This window comes from Henckelia pumila, unplaced genomic scaffold (assembly GCF_033568475.1).
Source record: "Henckelia pumila isolate YLH828 unplaced genomic scaffold, ASM3356847v2 CTG_627:::fragment_1, whole genome shotgun sequence".
NCBI lineage: Eukaryota > Viridiplantae > Streptophyta > Magnoliopsida > Lamiales > Gesneriaceae > Henckelia > Henckelia pumila.
In genome coordinates, this window is record NW_027331869.1 from 21,495 (window position 1) to 44,889 (window position 23,395).

At 30.8% G+C, this 23,395-nt stretch overlaps 2 protein-coding genes across 4 annotated transcripts; one reads left to right on the forward strand and one right to left on the reverse strand.

Annotated features, from left to right (window-relative positions):
* The first annotated feature begins 6,318 nt into the window (after positions 1–6,318).
* Positions 6,319–8,104, forward strand: LOC140873525 (uncharacterized). The gene is made up of 2 exons (XM_073276694.1): positions 6,319–6,490; positions 7,101–8,104. Exons 1-2 carry the CDS (start codon positions 6,319–6,321, stop codon positions 7,223–7,225), a joined length of 297 nt encoding a protein of 98 aa, XP_073132795.1. The 3' UTR covers positions 7,226–8,104.
* Positions 8,105–9,128: 1,024 nt separating this feature from the next.
* LOC140873510 (serine/arginine-rich SC35-like splicing factor SCL28) lies at positions 9,129–12,973 on the reverse strand. Of its 3 annotated transcripts, XR_012148063.1 has the most exons (8): positions 12,792–12,973; positions 12,065–12,142; positions 11,784–11,948; positions 11,601–11,659; positions 11,376–11,415; positions 10,261–10,467; positions 9,917–10,168; positions 9,565–9,654 (listed from the first exon to the last, which is right to left on the reverse strand). XR_012148063.1 is itself a non-coding variant. In XM_073276668.1 (7 exons), exons 1-7 carry the CDS (start codon positions 12,926–12,928, stop codon positions 9,158–9,160), a joined length of 756 nt encoding a protein of 251 aa, XP_073132769.1. In that variant the 5' UTR covers positions 12,929–12,973; the 3' UTR covers positions 9,129–9,157. The 3 variants fall into 3 exon arrangements, 1 of the variants encoding a protein (XP_073132769.1); XM_073276668.1 differs by lacking the exons at positions 9,917–10,168; positions 10,261–10,467 and adding an exon at positions 9,129–9,167 and having other exon boundaries at positions 9,388–9,654; XR_012148062.1 differs by having other exon boundaries at positions 9,917–10,467.
* Between the last annotated feature and the right edge of the window lie 10,422 nt (positions 12,974–23,395).

The window sequence follows — 23,395 nt, forward strand, 5'->3', positions numbered from 1 at the left end:
ATTTATATTTATTTTCTATTAAAATTACAGTTATGTTTTTTCTTTCTAACTTTTTTAAATTTATTTTTATTTTCAATCTCACTTCGATTAATTTTTTTTTTCTCAATTACAGGGAACGCGTACATGCAACCATCAAAGATAATGTCATTGACATATTGAAGTCAATACTCAAAGAAAGACGTCTCTATGCTATCAAAAACATGATCGTTGCGCAAAATAAAATGAAAATCAAAATCACAACGAACGAATACAAGATTAATCTCATCAATAAAACAAATGTGTTCAAAATAGAAGATCATAATTTTCCGTCAAAAATATTTTAATTCAAGAAATTCAAAGATTTGACGAGCGCAGAAGTCATCGACGAATCAGAAATTTTTGTTATATTTACACTCGAAGTTTCGTGTAATTAAATGATCTTAGCATTTATTATTATATTTTAATTTATGTTAATTTATCACTGTCTTTTTTTTTCTAGATGTGATTGGGGTAAATATTTTTATTTTAATATCTTATTTTTATGGTGATTATGAATTTTAATTCAGATATATTCCATGTATATTTATAACTTTTTAGGCACCACAAGTTACCATGCACTTTGTGGGGAAATTTCATGGATGAAATGATGACATTTTTTTTTATTACAATTGTATTGAAAATAATTGATGATCAATCACATAAAAAAAATATTTATATACACATAAAAAATATACGATGTAGATCGTATATTGAAATTTAGCTTTTTTTTAACAAGAGAGATCGCATGTTGTAATTTATCTTTTAAAAATATTTCATCAAATAATTAATGAAATTAAAAATATTTATAATCTAACACACATAAAATACAATTGTTTCCTTACTAGCTTTTTGAAGGTAAAAAGAAATATTTTTAATTTTGTATGCATTGAAAATAAAAATAATAAAAGAAGAAAACTTAAAAATAATTTAAATTAATTTTTATTATAATAAAAATAATATTTATCGGGTTTTATGAGAGTATATACTTCTGAAAGATAATTACACAAAACACTAAAAAACAATAATAAAATACAGTTCATAATTTTTTACCATATATTTTTTAATAAGATAATTAGTTTTTTTAAAAAAAATTAAATATTTCCAGTTAAAACACACATATAAGAGGAAAACATGATAGATATTAAACAAAGATAATTTATTATGAACATAATTTGTTCTTTAAATTCGAAGAAAAGTATAATATTCTATCTTTTTAGTTAAAATTTAAAATTTTAAACCATTTATAATTTTTAAACTCCGAACAAATTGTAATATATTTTTTTAATTTTTGCAAAAACTTTTTGTAAAAAAACTTTTATATTTGGTTTTTATGTATATGCACTTAAAATTTTTATAATCTTAACAAATTCAATAAATTTATCTATATGAAAATTTTACCCACTATATTAAATTAAAATAATAAAAACGTTTAAATATGATTTGTAAATAATTATTTTGGTTTATTAAAAAATAAATTTAAATAGTTTCCTTTTATATATTGTTAAAAATGTGTTAATGAAAGTATGAAACAATATTTTTTGGAATTATAAGATTTTGTGAGACATTGCGTTATAAAATCCTAAAGAGTTGTAGTATATAATGATGCTAGAGAGAAATAGAAGTTCCGAAATTGTATTGAAGATACCATAATTTGGTCGTCGAAATGATCTATATACACTTAGGGGCAGCAAACCGTATCGTACCAATAGTGTATGTCATATCGAAAAATACGTAATAAATTTTTTTATACCGATATCGTACCAAACATTTTTATATACCGAAATCGGTGTACCGAAAATTTTGGTACATATAATTAGCATACCGATTATACCAAAATTTTAAGATATACTGAGATTTCGATACGTATTGATCGGTATATACAACTTTATACAAAAAAAATCTTATATTTTTTAAAAGTTATAAATATGTGATATTATTAAATTTTTAAATATATTCATTATATTGTATCAATATTTTTAAATAATTATTCAAACGATTATACTTATTACCTATATATTTAATCGTTAAATATATAAAATAACACACCGTGCATCGCACGGGTGATATACTAGTTTAAATAATAACAAAGATTGATTGTTGATATAAGATTTAATATAAACACAATATAAAATATATTTTATATGTTAATAAAAGATCAAACACTTATTTTATTTACTTTCAAATTTTCCAACAAGAAAGAATCAATACACTAGTTTCATATAATAATCAAAATTTCAAATTCTTGCAAATAAAAATAATGACACAAACAATTGTATTGAAAGATTTAAAAATAAAAAATAAAACTAAAAATGATGTATAACACAAACATAGTAAGAAAAGAATCATCAAACTAAGAAAATATAAATACTTGATTTTTTGTTACAAAAAAAATCTAACAAAACAAATACACATTTTAATTTAAATACTAAAATATGTAAGGAATTAAAATCCCGAAGATCAAAATCCAAAAATAAAATAATTTGAAACCAAATAAAAACACCAATGCAACATACAAACATACAAGAAAATCACATTCAATAAAAAAAAAATTACACGATAATAGACCCACTTTGAACAACTTTACTCTTGAAAGAAGAAATTTAACGAAAAAAAAGTTTTGTATCTTGAAAAGATTATTATTATTATTTTTACGTAAGCAAAAGAAATTATAAAAATCACAAAAATGAACAACTTTTTAGATTTTCTACAAAATATTTAATGGGCGATGGCCCATCAAAGATTTTGAATAGAAAAATAAAATATATTGATATAATATAATTTTTTAAAAAAACAAATTTGAGGCCCTTCCAGTATATGATAAAATTAAAAAAAATCTAAATTTCATCAAATATGTAAATTAGATACACAAACACATAATTTCAGAATATAGCAGTAAAGTAAAAAAAAAAAAAAAAAACACTAAAACAAAAGACGAATAATAATAGCAACAACAATATTATAAATTTCCAAATATATATCCACTTTTTTTAATTTAAAGGGTGTTTGACTCTTAGTAAAAATAACATATAAGCTCCTAAAACTTAAACAATTGTTTTAGTAGCTTATACACTATCATAATCATAAAACAAGTTGTTAAAATATTTGAATAAACTTATTTTTAAATCACTTAAAAATATTAAAATTTTATTTAAATCGCTTAAAAATATTGATATGTTTGAATTTATATTATAAAATCATTTATGGTCAAATTTTACCAAAAATATCTCTTACCAAACAAATTTTTGAACGTCTTATTAACTCCAAATACCTTCTTAATTGTATTTTCTTGTTTTACTTATATATACGTTCCCCTGCACTTTGGGGCGCCAGCAGCTCAAGTCACTTTTTCCTTCTTTTTTTTTTTTTAAATAATAATAATAAATTGGGCCAAAATTTATGAGCACCCTGCTTCTTCCCTTCCCGGTCACCATTCACCATCCCTTCAAAAGGCCCAATTTTTTTATTTTTTATTTTTAAAGGCTGAACGAATTATTGTAATTTTTGTTAATAAATAATAATTTGTTTTCGGAAACCCTGCCTGTCTTTGTTGTAATTTTTGTTAATAAATAATAATTTGTTTTCGGAAACCTTGCCTGTCTTTGTGGGGCTGGTTAAAGAAATAGGACTCCCTTGGGTATTATTTAAAAAATAAAGATCTTGACTTTTTTTTTTTAGAAAAAGGGAGTTGACTCTCTTAACCTAAAACTAAACCAATTACCTTAATTAGTTAATTAAGAATCTGTCATCTTCTTCCCCAAATTTCGTTGCACGCTTGTTATCAAAATCCAAAAATGGATCAACCAAAAAATAAAATGGCAGACCATGGACGAGCTTGTTCTCAAAATCCGAAAATAGATCAACCAAACAATAAAATAGCAGATCATGGACGGGATTTGTAGAGCAGGATTTCTGGGTAGACCATGGTCATGGTCTACCCAAATGAATTCTGGGTCTGCCATGGTCTGTTAGGTAGACCATGGCAAACCATGAATTCTTTTGGTCAGACCATGGTCTACCCAAAATTCTGGTTTGCCCAAAAAATTTATGGGTTTTCCATGGTCTGGGGTAGACCATAGTAGATCCAGAATTGTGAAGAGTTCTAGATCTGCATGGTCATGCTATGATCTACCCATGGTCTACCCCGCAGACCCAGAATTGTGTTGGGTAGACCATGGCAGACCCAGAACTCTTCACAATTCTGGGTCTGCTATGGTCTACCCATTTGGATAGACCATAGCAGACCCAGCTCACAATTCTGGGTCGGCTATGGTCTACCCAAATGGGTAGACCATACTAAGACCCAGAATTATCTTGGGTAGACCATGAATATTTATTGGTTGATCATGTATTGTATTTATTTTTATTTTTTGAAGGGATATTGTATTTATTTTCAAAAACATGTAAATATAACATAATCGTTAAATCATTTGATTTTTATATTAAAGTATGTATAGTCATATAACATAATTGTGAATATTAATCGATTAATATGTTACAATATGTATAATCATATAACATAGTCATGAAATCAGTTGATTCATATGTTACAATATGTATATCGTATAACATAATCGTGAAATTAGTCAAATTATATGTTACAATATGTATAATCATATAACATAATAGTGAAATCGGTTGATTCTTATATTAAAATGTGTATAATCATATAATATAATCATGAAATTAGTTGATTGATTTGTTACAATATGTATAATCATATAACATAATCGTAAAATCAGTCGATTAATATGTTACAACATGTATAATCATATAGCATAATCGTGAAATCAGTTTATTCTTATATTAAAATATGTATAATCAAACAACATAATAGAAAAATCGTTTGATTCTTATATTAAAATGTGTATAATAATATAATATAATCATGAAATTAGATTATTGATATGTTACAATATGTATAATCATATAACATAATCGTAAAATTAGTCGATTAATATGTTACAACATGTATAATCATACAACATAATCGTGAAAATAACAGATATGTATGTTATAAATTGTGGATTCATATGTTAAAATATATAAGATTATAGAACATACTTGTCAAATTATGGATTCATATTTGTGAAATTAGTCGATTAATATGTTACAACATGTATAATCATACAACATAATCGTGAAAATAATGAATATATATGTTATAAATTGTGGATTCATATATTAAAATATATAAGATTATATAACATACTTGTCAAATTATGAATTCATATTTTAAAAACATGTACGATTATAGAACATATTTGTAAAATTAACAGATTCATATTGTAAAATATGTACGAATATATGTTAACATGCTTGTGATATTAACAGATTCATATGTTAAAACAAGTATGATTTTCAAACATACATGTGAAATTCGCTGATTCATACGTTAACATATACGAATATAAAATATACTCATAAAATTAGTGGATAAATTGTTAAAACATGTACAATTATCAATGAACATTAGACAAAATTGTGTAATTACGTGTCAAAATTATGTAATTATCGGTAAACTTATGAAATTAGTGGATTCAGATATTAAAATGCTTATGATTATAGAACAAACTTGTAAAATTAGTGGATCCTTTTGTTGAAACATGTACGATTATATGTCAACATTGGTCAAAATTATGTTAATATTGGTCAAACTTGTGAAATTAGTAGCGAAAAAATTATTTGTCTACCTAATTTTTTTAACAAACAGAGCAGTTAAAAATATAAATAAATGCGTTACAAATAAACATGTATTATGGAATTGATAATCAGCCTATCCATTGTGTTCCGCATCCCGAATTTAATGAAACCTGATTTTTCTAACCTTGTATTTTCCGCGGCGCGCTTTAGGATATGTTGATTTTTGCAGCGCGTGGCGCGCTGCGAAAACATTGTGTCTAGCCAGACCACTAGACCAAATGTTTGGGTCTGACAAATTTTGGTCAAACCAAACACTTGTTTGCGTTGCATAAAGTTTATTTCCGCAGCGCGCCGCACGCTGCGAAAAAGTTGGATCTTGGTCAAACCACAAGCACAGGTAATTTTGGTCAGACCCAAACACTTGTGTTTGTGGTGTGACCAAGACCTAACGTTTTCGCAATGGTCAGACTCAAGAACTTGTAAATTTGTCAGACTCAAATATATGTTTGGTCAGACCGCAATTGAGGAGAAAAAAAAAGAAGAGAGAGAAAGGAAAACGATGGGAAAATAATTTAAAATTTAAAAAAAATGTTAAAATATATAATAATAGTTAAACTATAGGACAAAATGGTAAATTTATAAAGCAATCCTTTTTCTTAAATGAATCATAAACCACTCCATTTTTCCCAATTTTCCCTGTCTGGGCCCCATTCTATAGAGCTTGGTGGAAGAGTAAAAGAGATGAAGTTTGTGGACTGGTATTTGAAGATCTCGATTGTTTCGGCCATGATTGGAGGTTCAATGGAGTACTTCATGATCAAAACTGGTTTCTGTGTGAGAACCCTCCTTTTTTTCTCTTCAGATTTCCATTTTTCAGTTGTTGATTTTGTTCTTTACCCACGTATCATGATTTTAACCTAGGTGAAACAAGGATTGTGTGTATATGAGGATAGCTTGTTACAACTATTGTTGATTTTGCTCACCCCATGTTGGTCTGTTGAGAAAATTCTCTTTGAATATTGATACCCGAGCCCATTTTCGTTGGCGAGGTTTGTACTAGAAGATATGGCTTAATTGTTGTGTCCAAGTTTGTGCTTGTTTTCGTAATCAGGGGTTCACAATATCATACCTTACATTACTATTTTTCTACTTATAGAATTGGGTGATGCATATGGAGTTCCTTCTGGGCATGGGGTAGATCTAACGTTTTTATTCGATGACAGCTGTGAGCCTATCTTATGATATATATGAGTATTATTGGGTGTCATTCTTTTAAACTACCGTCTTCTTGTTTTCGCTGTGAAGGACTTGGATTATTGAAATTGCAAAATGATTCTTGAGGTGAATTGTCAAGTTCGGATTCGTGTTAATTTGTTTGGTCAGGTCTATCACTGAGATGCACCACTTTGTTTGATTTCCTGATTCTCTGTGGATAACTGCAGATGATAAAGTAACAGTTTTGGAAGCGGAGAAGAGGTCTTGGGACAGTACCCCTGAAGCTCAGGCCATCAGAGATGCCCTCAATCCCTGGAGAGAACATGATAAAGAAGCCAAGAAAAGCTCCTAGCACCAGTTTCAAAGGTCCTGTCCACCAATATCCCATTCTTGAAATTATTTGAGTACATCAGTAAAAGAAGTTCTTAATATAAGTTGATGAGTTCTTGAAGTTACTGGAGTTTGCATTAGTACGAGAAGTTCTGAATATTAGTTAACGAGTTCTGTAAGAAACACATCTGAATCTGGTTATCAGGCTCACCTAAATAAGTTTGGTTTGGTCTCTATGGTGTATTTTGGTACTAATGACTTTAAATGACTGTCCTTTGGGCGCACTGAAAATCCTTCATCTAGAAGTATTTAGTAATTAGCTCCTTTGAAGGGATGTATGGAGTAGGCAATCAATCTTGAGACACGTTGGGCATATGTTTCCTATATGTCATTGATATGGTAAAAACTAGCTGCCGCCTATTGGTAAAACGGAATTTTATTTTCGTACCTTATCTGGATTTTCGCGCAATTGATGGATGTTGTGCGAACTGATTTGATGATGCCACGGCATTATTCTTCTATGGTCTTTTCATCATTTCTTTTGTTCATTTGCTGAAAGCGTGCAGTCCGATGCACGAGATAATTAAAGTGAGCATTGATGATCCGAGGAATATGGCTCGTCCTAGCCAACTACGAAGGGTGTTTTTATCATGGAATCTGGGGTTTCGTCTGAGATTTCCTTTCATGGAAATACATTTGAACTGTTTTACCTGAAAAGATAATAAGCTTTCTTCTAGTTTCAAGTCTAATGTATATGAGTGATTTGTTTCACACACAGATTGAAGCTGTATGCATACTCGTTTCATTCCATTTTCTTCCTCACATTAGTAATTGCTTATTTCATTCACTTCCTGGCATTCGTAATTGCCTATGCATAGAATTAATAGAAGTATGGATTTGGATCTCACTAGCTTTTCATGTGAATCTTATATATGTTTCCTAATCCAATAACATTGAGTTGAAGAGATTAAATTTATTAGTTCTAACAAATTAAGTTTCCAATCATGATCTTGGAATGCTATTGTTATTGCATTTTCTATCATACATAGGCTGTTAATAACTTCATTTAGATTGTACAAAACATATCCGCTTACACTTTTTTTTAAGGTCACGATTACACGTATTTGAAACTACAAAAGTTTCAAAATTATCCCAATAAAAGAGATTTTTTTGTTATGCACTACAGAAAATTTTGTAATTTCCAAAACAATATCCCAATAAAAGATATTTTTTCGTTAATACATTCGATATATTTTTGTAATTTCAAGATAATTTTTTAATTTAAAAAACAACGTATAATCGTTTATGCACATATAACATAACTCCATTTAAAAACACCCAATTCGTTACACACGAAAACTTCAGTCTTAAATATTGTTTAATCTGGGTTCATATATATAATTTGATAAACCATGCCCATTGGCAAGTCCATTATGATGAAACATAAAGATATATGTTTATTTTTTCAAAAAAGGAAAATATAGAAAATTTAGGGGACATTCCTTTAAATAGGAGCACCTGCCCAAATATAGAGGCTTCTTTTTCATATTATAACTTCTCTTGTAATCGCAACTTTTCAGGTTAAGCAACCACAATTCTCTTAGAAAAAAGTTTGAAAGAGCTTTTAAGATGCACTTCTCGGCTTTTTCTTAACAAAATTTTGAAATTTGTGAAATTTTGCTGAAAAGTACAAACACTAAATATAGCAGAATAACTAGCGAAATAGATAAGCTTCAAAGTTTGGGACAGTTGGTAATACTCAAAGAAAAACAATCACAAACATTACATGCTGCAATCCAATACTATCACCTGATGATTACATCAAACATAGATGTATTGAAGTAGCAAAAATTACACGGTTCACCATATACGCTACTCACATTTTGAAGATGATGTTTCACACAACACTTGCGAGTGCACTTCAAACGGCCCAGAACAGAACAAACAAGGACCTTCAACGAGGACTGCACGTAAGAAAAATAGCAATCAGTTCCTGCTGAACAGCAGGATATGTAACATACATTAAAATGAGAAAATTGTCGCCAATGAGAGCAGCAGCATGGAATGCAGTAGAATAACTCTAATACAAACCGGCCCAAAAAAATAGTTAGGAACATTATGAAATGTTTCTGAGAGTTAGAAAATTTATCGCGATAAAGAGCTGTGGGATCGAGAGAATGAGACCTGGCTGGACTTCTGGAGTTCCTTCTAGGACTCTGGGATGTGCCAGCTGGTGCATAACCAATCCGACCATTTCCTGCAGGACTCAAGGATGGGCGACTTGACCTGTGATTTTTCTCATCAAGTGGAGAAGGAGAACGAGAGACAGATCTGTAATGTCGAGGAGATCTCTCATGATACTTGTGATCTCTATCATTCCCGGGAGAAACCGATCTAGGAATAGATCTTGATCTGCGGGGTGATAAGTAATCATCCCTAGCTCCATGGCCCCTGCCAATACATAAAATAAAATCAGTTGCTGCAATTTTCTCACTGCACAATATAAATAGTAAAAACATCAAACTAGCTAATAGCCTAGAAATACCAAATTCTAATAAAAAGGAATGCTTTCCCAGAAAAGCATTTCAGAACCCCCAAAATCCACTTGGAAACAAAATCGCAAGTAAAAAAATTTAACAACAATAAAATATTCTTGGCACCAAGACGAGAATCTCCCTTGAAATATCTAGTGACTTGAGCATTACTCTTTTACCTGCAACTTTTTCACGGAAAAACAAGGATATTTTGATCCACACACTGTTTAAGGCTTTATAGCAGTATACAGGTACATCATCAGCATCTCAAAACTTCAAAGCTGTCTTTGCGCCCAACAATTAGAAACCTCACACTATCTTTTCTTGGCCATTTTCACATCATCTCAATCAGTAATAACTTTGAAAGGCTTTGCTTCTTTGAAGATGATTTCTTTCTTTGGCCAACTATATGCTCTATGTTCTTTCTTTAACTGGATATTATGCAACATAGATATCAAACTAAAAGCTAACAGAAATAAATAAAAGTTTTGTTTTCCTTGTAATCACAATGACACCTCCATACCAAGTCATTTTGTTGTCCAATGTAAGGCAGAAACCTTACAAGCTGAAAAGTGAAATAAAACAATATTTCTTCAAATTGAAATTTATCCATGATGATTTTGGAAGGCATTGACAAAAATATAAAGCAAGTAGTCTATGACTTTTCATCCCTTTCTCATTTCCCTTTATTAGTCTTGAGTTCTTTATGTCTCTCTTTGTCAATTTAGATCTGCATAGATAAGGCCATCAGCACGTCATTCAATTCTACCAGAAGTCATCCATCAGATGCTTGAGATAATTTAAAAGTAATCTCAAGAAAATGAAGAGTGAAAGATCCCGGATCAATTTCCAACCAGGTAAAAGAACTAATAATTTAATATCAAGTTTTGCATAGAATTATATATATATATATATATATATATATATATATATATATTTTTTTTTAAAAAGCTGTAGCTTATGTTCCTGTATTACTGCACTAATATAGTTTTGAACGCTATAGCTCCTGCATACTATTTACAGGTTAATCATCAAAAGATAAAAAGAAATGTAAAACAAACAAATTGATAAATAAATTTAAATAAAAGAAAAAAAAAACAAAACAAAACAAAACAAAACAAAACAAAACAAACAAACTTTTTAACACCTTCCTGCAAGTAGAAGAATATGATAAATGTCATACCATTCACAAAATCTCCAGATAAACTCGTAATTTTATTCCCATTCCCAACTATAAAGGATATAAGCAAGGGATTACAGTAGCTTGACTCATCACACAAATGAAATACTAAGGAATATTAAGCAGGTTTTAGTGCATACTAGTTTCTTCTTAGGCCTCGTGATTTGACAAGAAAATATAACCATCCAACTGAATGACATTTAAAAAAAAAAAAAAAAGTGAATGGCAATGGACTGATCCACGATATAATAATAAGCTAATATGTCAGGACAAAAATAATTTTGATTTTATCTGCCATCGTGTGCAACCATCAGACGTTTTAAAACTCAAGATCAAGATAAAGACAGAGAAGATTGTTGTAAAGATTTTCGAAACCTAGAAAGTCAGCACGAGACATGAAAGAAGTTGAAAGTAAAAAACCAGATGAAAAAATAACATCAAAGTAGTATAAAGCAGACCTTGATTCACGGTGTCCTGGAGAAGGGGAGCGTGACTCAGCTGCCATACATGAAACATAAATCTTTCAGCAGGATAACAATATCATAAGAGAATATTAATTTTTCTTTCTTTCTTTGTATTCCTAGATAGTCTGTCCAATCAGAATTTAATCACATAGATAATTTGCACATGTTAAAGAATTTTGGAGTAAAACGAATACTGAGCAGAGTATAAATTCTACTAACAGTGGTATCGCCGTCTAGGGGACCGTGATGGACTCCGCCTCCGGTAACTTCCCCGAGAGCTGCAACAGAAGATAAAAGTAAAAATACTTAGCAATCAATAAGCACATATCTGAATATAGGAAAACGGAGCAACCATATGTCCATACACAAAGTCACAAAGTAAACGTGGACATGGACACAAACCTTACTCGTGAAACCCTACGCATTTCTTGAGGAGTTTTCCTGTTCTCTTCAGCAAAAACAATTCTTATTTCACGTCCACCGATAAGTGTGTGGTTCAATTGGCTCTTTGCTTCAGCTGCATCTTCAGGATAACGGAACTTAACAAATCCGAAACCACGTGGCTCCCTGCATTTTTATTAAAAATGTTTGCAGAAGAGTGTTACATGGTATTTGAGGAAAACAGAAAGGTTAGGGGATGAGATGACTGAAGCATATAAAGCCATCAACAGATGAAAGCATACCCAGTGTAATAATTTTTGGGTAAGTAGACATCTTTTATCTGGCCGTATCGTTCAAAAGGAACCCTGAGGTCCTCTTGCCTGCCAATATGTAAATTAAGATGATTCTCCACTTTTCACAGATGCAGCAGATATATGAAATGAAAAAAATGAAGAGCAACCGGATTTGGCAGACTTTTGTAAAATAATAAGCTTACTATGGAAGCTAGAGAATTGAAAAGTTCAATAACAAATTGCACCGTTTGCTTCACCTGGCTGACAGAGACGAATCTAATGCAACTCCTATATTCCTCTACTAAAGGAACAAGTACAACAGATAATATATTTTACAGATGCAGCATTGGACACCAAATTGAAAGCAATCCCTTTTTTTTTTTAATGCAAGCCCGAAAATTGTGTAAAAAGAGGATTGAACACCCTGTATAACTCAACCATGACAACGAACACACGTCTCATAATTACACCACAAAAATAATTTTGTTGATAAATATCCAATTGATTGATTAGTTACCAAACAACAAATTGAGAACCCATTCACATTTAGAACACCTATATTTCATGAAAGTTTTCGAGGCGTTCCAGGACATCTGGAAGAATCAGAACAGAGCAATTCCAACACGAAATTCCAATTTTTTAACAAATGACACAAACATTTTACAAAAAAATGCAAAAAAAAATAGCAATCTTCATACAGCACAAATTCGCAGAGCGTAGGAATGAAAATAATAACCTCGCACTGAGAGAGATGTTTCGAACAAGGAGACCAGAAGGTGCGGGCGAGTGTCTCTCGCGGCGGCGGTCACGTGGGTCGTCATAGTGCTTGCTTCGCCTCACGGGGCTGCGACTACGGCTTCTATATCTGGGCATAATGAGCTTCGACGGAATTCAAAAACCCTTAACCCTAACCTAGGAATAATAGATAGCACTGTGGCTCCTTCGACACTTTTAAATATAATAATAATAATAATAACCAACATTCAATGTACACAATCTGCGTATATGCAAATAATTTAATATCATAATTAAAATTATAATAAATATGAAACTTTAATAATTTGCAAATTAATATGTTACATAATTTAATATCTAGTTAAAATTATAATAAGTATGAAATTTTAATAATTTACAAATAATATGTTGATATTAAAGAAAAGTATAATGAAATTAATTGAAATTGATCTTTGATTTTAGCAAGACATAGATAGTGGGTGTTTTTGATAGTGAGAGTGAGAAAATAAATTGTGTGTTTTTATCATTTTACCCAATAATTTATATGAAGTATAATGTATGTTTGAGGGTTAAAATTGTAAATTTATATTGGTGTCATCAAACAGACCAAAGTAGTTTGTATATGGGTCTCAACCTTTATATAAACTAGCGAAAAATGTACACGATTCGCGTGTGTTAAAAGATGAGTTTTTTTCATGTGAAAGTTGGATTGAGTGGGAGCTTTTTAGTGGGTTTGTGGGTAGAAAATGTAATTATGGATAATAGAAAAAGTGAAGGAGGGGAAACAAAAGATGGTGACAAGCGGTTTTTCTACGTGTCTCAAACTATTGTAGGGTCCAAAAGTCCACTAGCTTAATCACGATAAATTAATTGTTTATATGATTTAATGCATGTTAGTTAAGAAAATTTAATTTTTTGTGTTTAATTATGTGATTATATTTAATGCCTGAAATTTTATATGATGTGATGTTATTTTAAAGTTTTCAGGTTTGATATTTAATTTTGGACCGTAGAGACGAGGCTAACCTTCGAAGCGAGTTAAGAAAAATATTTTATGTTTAAATTATTAAGTTGATACAATGTATTTTATTAATTGGGAGAGTTAATGTTTTAAAACTTTTATTTGTCACTAACGGGCCGATTAGTTGAAGTCCATTAGTCACAAAATATTAAGCATTCAAATTATTTTCTTTATTCTCATTTGGAACGCTTCTCTCCTCCCAAAATCTCTCTCGTTCAAACGCTGCATCCAAGGCTAGGGTTCTTCGTGTCGAGGCTAGATCGTTCTCCCGTTCAGGTTAAATCCAAGCAATCGATTCAGGAAAGTTTTTACTGTTTTGAAATCCATTCAAAAATATATGTATTTTCAAAGGTAAACCCTATGTGATTTTTGATGAGTTATGCATGTTTCTTGTAAATTTTATGACTATGTTGTATAATTGTGAAACTTGATGCGTTCCTGATGTTTCGGTACAAGTTTATTGAGATTTAGATGCTTTGGAGTTAAGAAATCAGATTTTTTGTTGCCTGCACCCCGCGCCGCTGCAGCGCAAGAGTGGCGCCCCTGCGCGGGTGGTTCGAAAAAGGGACTGATTTTTTGTGGTTTTTGGGTCCTAAAAATTTTGTTCATGGTATTTTAATGTATTTTAAGTATTTTTAAGAATGTTTATGAAAAATTTTCAAGTTTTCGATGTTCGGGACGGACGGAACGACTCACGTGAACTGATTATACCATGTAATGCATGTTTATGTTTTCAATCTTCATGAACACTATTTTTCCATGAAAATCATAAAATGTTAGGAAGATTTTATGCACGAATGGTTCTCTCATTGGTTTATGCATGCACGACATCGTTCTATAAAAGTTTATGAATATGAAAGAATGAAGATACATGTAGGGATTCGGGTTGCTAATCAATTCTTAGGGCCAATAAATAATGATAAAAAATAATTCAAGCTCAAATGAATTAAGAACACAAATTTTTTTTTTAAACAGGCTGCTTACTAGAGCGAGCCTCAGGTGCGCTCGAGCGAGCAGGGCTCGGGTCCAGCCCCTTCTGGCTAGCTCGAGCGAGCTGAGCTCTGTCCGAACGTCCATAAATCTGCTTTTGCTGTCAAATATAGGGAAAACTGATGGGAATCACCTACAACAACTCAAAGTATAACCAAAAGAAGGAAATAACATCAAAACATAATCCACACATGCATTGCTCCATTCTTTCCTCCAAAAGGTAATACAAGTTCAAGTTTACTAAGTTCATACAATCTCTAAACATAAGATACATATCCCAAAATTGTTTTATATGACAGCAACTAAACATCTACACCCGAGTCACCACGTGCTAATTCTCGTGATCATCTTCTCTCAAGGTTGTCTTTGGCCCGTTCCAGCCCCCCCTATTGTCATGCACACATACAAACAAAACAATAGCCGGAACATCCAGTGTGAATAGGATTCTCAGTATAAAAGACATATACAAGCAAGATAATCAAATATCAACTTCAAGATATAAGAAGTAAATTGCATAATGTAAACAAACTTCATTCATTGAGATTTAAAGCCGCTCTAGGCCTCAAGATTCGTATACAACCTTAGGTTTTGAGATTTAAAGCCTCTCCAGGCCTCAAGACTCGTACCTAATCTTGGATAGAGATTTAAAGCCGCTCAAGTTCTCAAGATTCACATCTGAACCTTGGATGGATCCATTCTCGGTATTTCATCTCCGATACGACGTCACAGACAAACAATACAATCAAAGATCCACTACATGTAATGGATCAACAACTCTAGTTCTAAAGCAAGAACATATAAACAACAAGTATGTGATTTTCTTCGGGAATACTCAATAATTCATCGATCTTGAGTATCATATCCCTTTCAATCGATGTCGTTTTATACCTTCTGATTTCTTGAGTTTGAAGATGCTTAAAATCTGAATAAACAACATAACAAACTTATATAAAAATCTGCTCAACTTCATCATTCCATCTTCAACTAAAACGACGTCAAACCTTGCTCTAATCTTCTTCGATTTGAAAGCGGACTTCTCGAGTCGATCAAACTCTTATCAAATCTGAAATGAAGTATATTCAAGCTACATGTATCAGCAATAACTTACTTCAAATCCAACTCAATCACAAGACACCAAAATAATCTCAATTCATAATCCGATGACGTAGCGATACAAAATCGGTAACCGAAACAGAATTCTAATCAATCTATCATTCATACAACTTCATATACATCTTAAACCAACAAGAACACATCATATATCAGCACGTCAACAGCTATGAATATCGAACATGCTTGTGAAAATAATCATACATTCATATACCATCCAATCCTCGATCCGATTTCGATATCGGAATACATAAAACGTCAAGAAACTCAAGATATAATCAATTATGATTTTTCCCAACTTTCCAATTTTGAACCATCCTGGAAACATAAAAAACTTACACCAAATCGAAGCTATCGTCACAAGAATTCCAGAATTATGCTCGAAATTAAATTCGGTTGGCCGAATCTTGAACTATGAGAGATTGAAGCTGAAATTTGAATAAGGAAATCTGAATTCTGAAGTTGGTCTCGGTTTTGCTGTTGAAATTCTAAATAAAAACATGAATATACACGTATATACACATATGAAGTCCAAGTGTCCTCCACTACATGCAGAATTTGTACTTTGGCCCTTCAAATCTTTACTATTTGCAAATCAGCCCTCAAAACTTCTTTTTAATTCAATTTCAATCCTAAATAATTTAAGAATATTAGAATTTAAATCTAAACTTCAAAAAATTTTATATTAAATATTCTCGAATTAAAATTAAATAATCTCAGATTAAATCAAATAATCTCGAGCCTTATAATACACATATTGGTTAAAGTTGGTATGGACAGTTTTCTTTGCGCATATCAACCAAAACCAATATGGACGATAAAGAAATAGATGGTACGCATACTAGTCAAGGCAATATGGACGGTATGAAAGAGCGCATATTGGCCAAGGACAGTATGAACGGTATGAAAGAGCGCATATTGGCCAAGACTAGTATGGACGGTACAGAGATGGTGCGCCTATTAGCTAAGGCCAGTATGGACGATATTCGATGCGTATATTGGTCAAGGATAGTAGGGATGGTACATCTATATGCTAGATGTTCAACGACCGTGATCACGGGATCCCCATGTGCTCATATGATATGATTACCACAATTACATGTACTTCGTCACATGAAAATGATGAGTTTTTATGTTACGTTTATTTATGGCCCTGCATTGAGTTCCAAGTTTTTCCATATGAGTTATATATGCATTTTCTTGCTGAGTCTTTAGACTCACTATACTTGAATGATGTAGGTAATGATGCTATCGATGAATTTATTGATGAGTATGGAGTCGGGGCATGAAGACGAGCAGACGGTCGGGTCGGCGAGAGATGCATGAGTGTCTTGTTATGAAAACTGTTTTATTATGCACAATATTTTGTTTTGATGAGATAAAAAACAAGTTTCAACATTTTCTTTTGATGGCCATGATTGGAAAAGTTTGAAGAATTTATTTTTCGTTATTTATGTTGCACTTTTAATTTATTTTATTTTACGAAGAAATTTTATTTTCCGCAAATTCTTCCATAATGATTTTAAGTGAGAATGTATATGAAACGACCCAAAAACTACTACTGAAAATTTATTTAATTTTAATATATATACTTTATTCTATTTCTTTACTTTAAAATAATATTACTATATATATATCTATATATATATATATATATCATACTTAAAATAATTTTACATAACTTAATATACACTATATAAATAGATAAGTATATTACATGCAATTAAAATAAAATTAATATTACTTTAAAATAATATTACTAAATCATGATAAAATCAAATGCATAAAAATCCCCACAACGTAACTGAATACTTAAATAAAATTTTTTCAACAAATTCATGCAAACTAGAGAATAAATACGTAAATCTCATGCAAACTTAAACATAAATTCGTAAGATCCAAATATCCAAGCATACTTAAAATATTCCATACTCATGCAAATCATAAAAATTAAAACATGAATAAATTCTAACATGTGCGGAAAATAATCCCATAATAACAATAACTCAATTTAAGCTATGGTCACGGGTACTAGCTGCTGTCATGGACTCTCATACGTCATCGTGGCCAGTCAGAACCACATTTTCTTCAATGAACTTAGGCTCATCTGCACCATTTAAATCTAATGAGCCTAGAGGCTTAGCACGTTCTATTCTTATGTAACAACATGAAACCACACACAAGAACACATCATATAAAATATCGTGAATATACTTATACATTCATGATCTTAAAAACATATGCATATAAACATATATCGTTTAATCATAAACATCATCATTATACTTTATCATAAACATTATACTTAATACATTTCATAAAATGACATGTCTTAAATTCTTAATTCTCTACAGGTAGTATCTATGTCGGTGGCCTCATACTTAACGATTGATCAATCATAAAAACCAACGTACGTGGCGGTGGGGTTTCCATCTCTGTGTTGCCACTTCACCAACACTCAGATGTTGGATTCATAAGCTCATTATAATATAAACATTATCAGGAAGGTCACCGGGCCTAGGTATCCCGACCTCCAACCACATCACTTTCCACCTTCACTTAAACTTCCATAAAAAAACATTATTTTTCTTAACATGCCCTTAAAATTAACATAAAAATTCTAACATGATGCATGAACTTAAAAAAATTCTCATTATTTTTTTATTTCATGAAAATTTGTCCGTAAATATATATTTAATTCATTTTCTTAAAAATCATACTTATATATCTAATAAAAATGCATGCATAAATTAAATATATATTTACGGACCTTTTATTTTTCCAAGAACTTGTTCGAGCTGCTGACCACTAAACTTAGACTCATAAATTCTTACATTGGCCTATTAAACCTTTAGCCCAATAAGACTTGGCCCATTAATTCTCATGGACCCCCAAGCCCATGAAAAACTATTGAGCTCACTAAAAACATTATTTAAGTCCATTTAATTAGTTAACTCAAAATTAATCTAATAATTATTAATTAGCCCATTAAATTATCTGACACAACTTGGCCCAATAATTTTCATGGATCGCACGGCCCATGACAAATTAGTGGGCTCACTTCATTAATTAATTAAGCTCATATTTACAATTAAAATAGTCCAATTAATTAATTAAACCAAACCCAAACCCATTTATTATTAACTAACTTAATCTCTTATTTAATTTAAAATAAAAATACCCGAGCCCAACTAATATAACCCGGACCCGGACCAAACTAACTTGACCCATTATATTTTAGACCTGACCCGGACCCAAAAACCCGAGTCCGGCCCGCTCTCCCTATGCCCAACTCGCGGCGACCCTGAGCAGTTGCAGCAAATCTGTTTGTGCTGCCTTCTCCGGCCGCCTTTGGCCGTGAAACCACCGCCCCTAATTAGCCAACATCCAGACGGTTCTAACCCAACAAATTTGACCTCAAACCGAGACCTGCAGAAGGAGAACAAACCAAAACAATCTAACCCTAGTTTCTGCTCGCGCGCAGAACACGACTCGCCACTTCAGGCCGTTCGGCCGCCCAGCTCCGGCCACCACCGTCCAGAGAACCACCGTGAGGACCTTCCCCATGGTCTTGGGTAGGGTTAATCAAATTTAATCAAAAACCGTTTAAACCGACCGAATCGAACTGCACCACACCGCCATATTCAATTTTATGGTCGAAACCGTGGTTGGAAAAAAAAGTCCAAACCGCACCGCATAATATGGTGTGGTGGCAATTTTATTTAAAAATCGCACCGGTCGCACCGCATAATTAAATAATTAGTTTTTTAAATTATATATGCTCATGAGTTTATTTGCTCATCTATATTATTATATTTTTTATATTCTTAGTTTGTGTTCAAGTGTTTGTTTGATTGACTAATGATTATTTGCTCATATTTTAGAATTGGATTGATCAAGTGTTTATGGGATAAAAAATCATTTATTGAAGCGATACTTTTTTAAAACGTTTGTTTCTTTACAAAATTGTTTAGACTATATTTTTTTTTCTTATCCAACTTTTACTATTATTTTTCTTGCCGAGAAGTACAATATATTTTTTTAAGAATTTGTTTCTTTCAATATTGCAGGTGTTATTGCTTGGAAGTTGAAAGTAATCAAATAATAATATAATGCACGTACATATCATTTTTGGTGGAGCCATTTACTTTGAATTATGTGATTAGATGACTCAAATTTTGATTATTATTTTATTTTTGTATAATTTGGACTATATTGTTTTATTTGAAAAACCTTTGACATTCATTTAATATTTTTATATCAACATAAATATTTTGGTTTATTTTATTCATAACTTATATTTTTTTCAACTTGATGGACATTATTATTTATTGAAAAAACCGCGACACCGCCCGAAACCGCATATCTACTTTTAAAAGAAAAACCGCAATTTAAGAAATATTTCAAACCGCACCATGAATGGCAATTCGGTTTGAATTTTATGAAAAACCCGCCCAAACCGCACCGTGATCACCCCTAATCTTGGTGTTCTAACCAACCTAAAAACAGACCCTAAATCGCTCTGCGGACCAAGAACGAGCCGCTGCACAGAAACTGCTCAACCTGCCCATCCAGCCTAAACCAGTGCCTAACTCGTCTGAACCACCATCCAACAACGACCCTAGGGACCATAAATCAGCCCTAAACCCGTTGGTCAGCCCCTCGAACAGCCTTAGATCAACAGCTATGCAGAAAACGTGACTATGCATCATAAAACGTGAATTTGCATGAACAAGAGAAGAAATTCATTCAAAACCACAAACACATGCATAATCTGATCATTCATCTTAAAAACAATGTAATATGATCTAAATGGTGTTCAATAATGGATTCGAGACGTGCCTTTGCGATATATTCGCTCTAAACTACAATACTATCGTGTATTCGGTTGTCCGGAACGAACGGGGAGTCACACTTTCGATTCTCTCTGACTTTCACGTGCAAGTTTGTGCGTGTGTGATTAATGGAGGCTGGAAATCTGATGAGAGGCGTGAGAAAATCTGATGGAGGCGTGAGGAAGAAAGGATTGAAGGATAATGGGCCAAGATACAATATATATTTGCATACTACTTAGGCTAGACTTTAATATTTTAGTTAAATAGGCCTAAATCCACTAGCCCAATAATTATAAAAATTAAAACATAAATTTTCAACATAAAAATATTAATTTTCGTAATTAATAAGGCCTTATTTTTAAAAGTACACTAAAAGTCTATAAAATGGCCTAATTTGGTGAAAAGTGGCCTTTTAAATATTCATATATATAAAACTCATAATTTTATTTAAAATATGTCTTAAAATAATTATTTAAGACCCTTAAAACATTAAACATAAATTTCGATGAAAATTATCTCGTTCGTCCACGGTCCCGTCTACGCGATCGCAAAATATTCTATCTCAAATAAATTCGTAAATCTCATAATAACGGGTTAAATGTTATACTAAATTTAAAACATGCAAATAAATAACATAATACACATAATAGCACATAAAAATAATTTAACCTCTTATTCTTAATTTTTAAATTCATTAAATCTCATAGTTATGTATGCGGATTTACGTAATGAATTTTCGGGCGTTACAATATGTTTGAGTAACATTCCAAGAGAAATTTTGGGACGTTACAATAATAATAATAATAATAATAATAATAATAATAATAATAATAACAACAACAACAACAACAACAACAACAAAACAACAACTAGCATATTTGCACACACACGATGTGTGTGACGAAAAACTATTTTTTATTATACTTAATTTCAATAAAAAATCAAATAAATTTATAGTATAAAAAATAATTTTTTTTGGGGTTAAGAATGATAACCATAAAAAGTAATTAAAGCATCATTACTTCTATTAGGTATCTCTCGCTTCATTAGTTTTTTCATATAATTTGAAATTTGAAAATAGATAAATAAATAGAAATTAATAATAATAATAATAATAATAATAATAATAATAATAATAATAATATTTTTTAATGATTCCTAGACGTAGAAAATAAATAGAATATTATATTAATAACATAGTTAATGATAAAATATTAGGTATCTCTCGCTTCATTAGTTTTTTCATATAATTTGAAATTTGAAAATAGATAAATAAATAGAAATTAATAATAATAATAATATTATTATTATTATTTTTTAATGATTCCTAGACGTAGAAAATAAATAGAATATTATATTAATAACATAGTTAATGATAAAATATTAAATAAATTAATAATAAAAATGGCATAAATATAACAACAATAAAAAATAAAGTTAGTAGTTTGATGGTTGTTGCACTTTTTCGGGGTTTATCCAGTGCGCACCGAAACGGCTGTGAGTTCTCACATTATAAAAAAACAATAAAAAATAAAGTTAGTATCTTTTTTTTATTCCAACAACCCTTACATAATTTGTTGCAGCGTCTATTTACCCGATGTATTGGATTCGGCACAAGCAGTCTGAGGCAGCTAATGAGGAAGAGGATGTATTGGTTTGTTAACAAAGAACATCAAAGATCTGATGGAGTCTGGAAAATTTCTGTCCATTAAACTAATAATGAGAAGAACTGCGAATCGAGTGGGACATCGCCTTACTAAAGAAGCTTTTAATCATTCGGCTTTAGTAGAATGGTGTAATGATGATGTACCAGATTGGTTGTTATAACTTATGTCCTGTGAGCCACGATTTTATGTAATATATTGGTTTCATCTTGGAAAAAATAAAAATAAAACAAAAACCAAGTTTTTTTAACTTAAGTGAAATTATCATGAGTTTAATTTAATTTTTTACTCTAATTTTAGTTTATTAACTCAAGCAATAAATAAAATGAGAGAATTACCATAAGTTTAAGATTAATAGTATGTTTGGATTCAGAAGTTAGAACTTAGAAGAGAAAATATATATATATATTTTTAAAAAGTACTTTTATTGTTCCATATATATTTGGATAGATCTGCAGTGCTTTTAAAAACACTTATTTAAGCCAAAATAATTTTTTTTAAAGCCCATATTTATAGCTTTTCAAATGTTCTTTTTTATATCTTTAACTAAAAAAAATGTTTTCAATCTATTTATCCAAACACAAAATTATTACGGCTTTTACTTAAAAAAGTACTTTTAAAAGCCAACTTAACAATACTTTTTAAAGCAACATGCTTATGTTATAACCAAACTGACCCTTAGAAACAAATTTCAATCTCCAAATAACATAAAAAATATTAAAATTCTAATAATGAATAGCTTCATACAAATATACAAAATAATATCATAAAAATAGACTATTTATCCAAACACAAAATTATTACAGCTTTTACTTAAAAAAGTACTTTTAAAAGCCAACTTAACAATACTTTTTAAAGCAAAATTCTTATGTTATAACCAAACTGACCCTTAGAAACAAATTTCAAGCTCCAAATAACATAAAAAATATTAAAATTCTAAAAAAATACTTTTAAAAGCCAACTTAACAACACTTTTTAAAGCAAA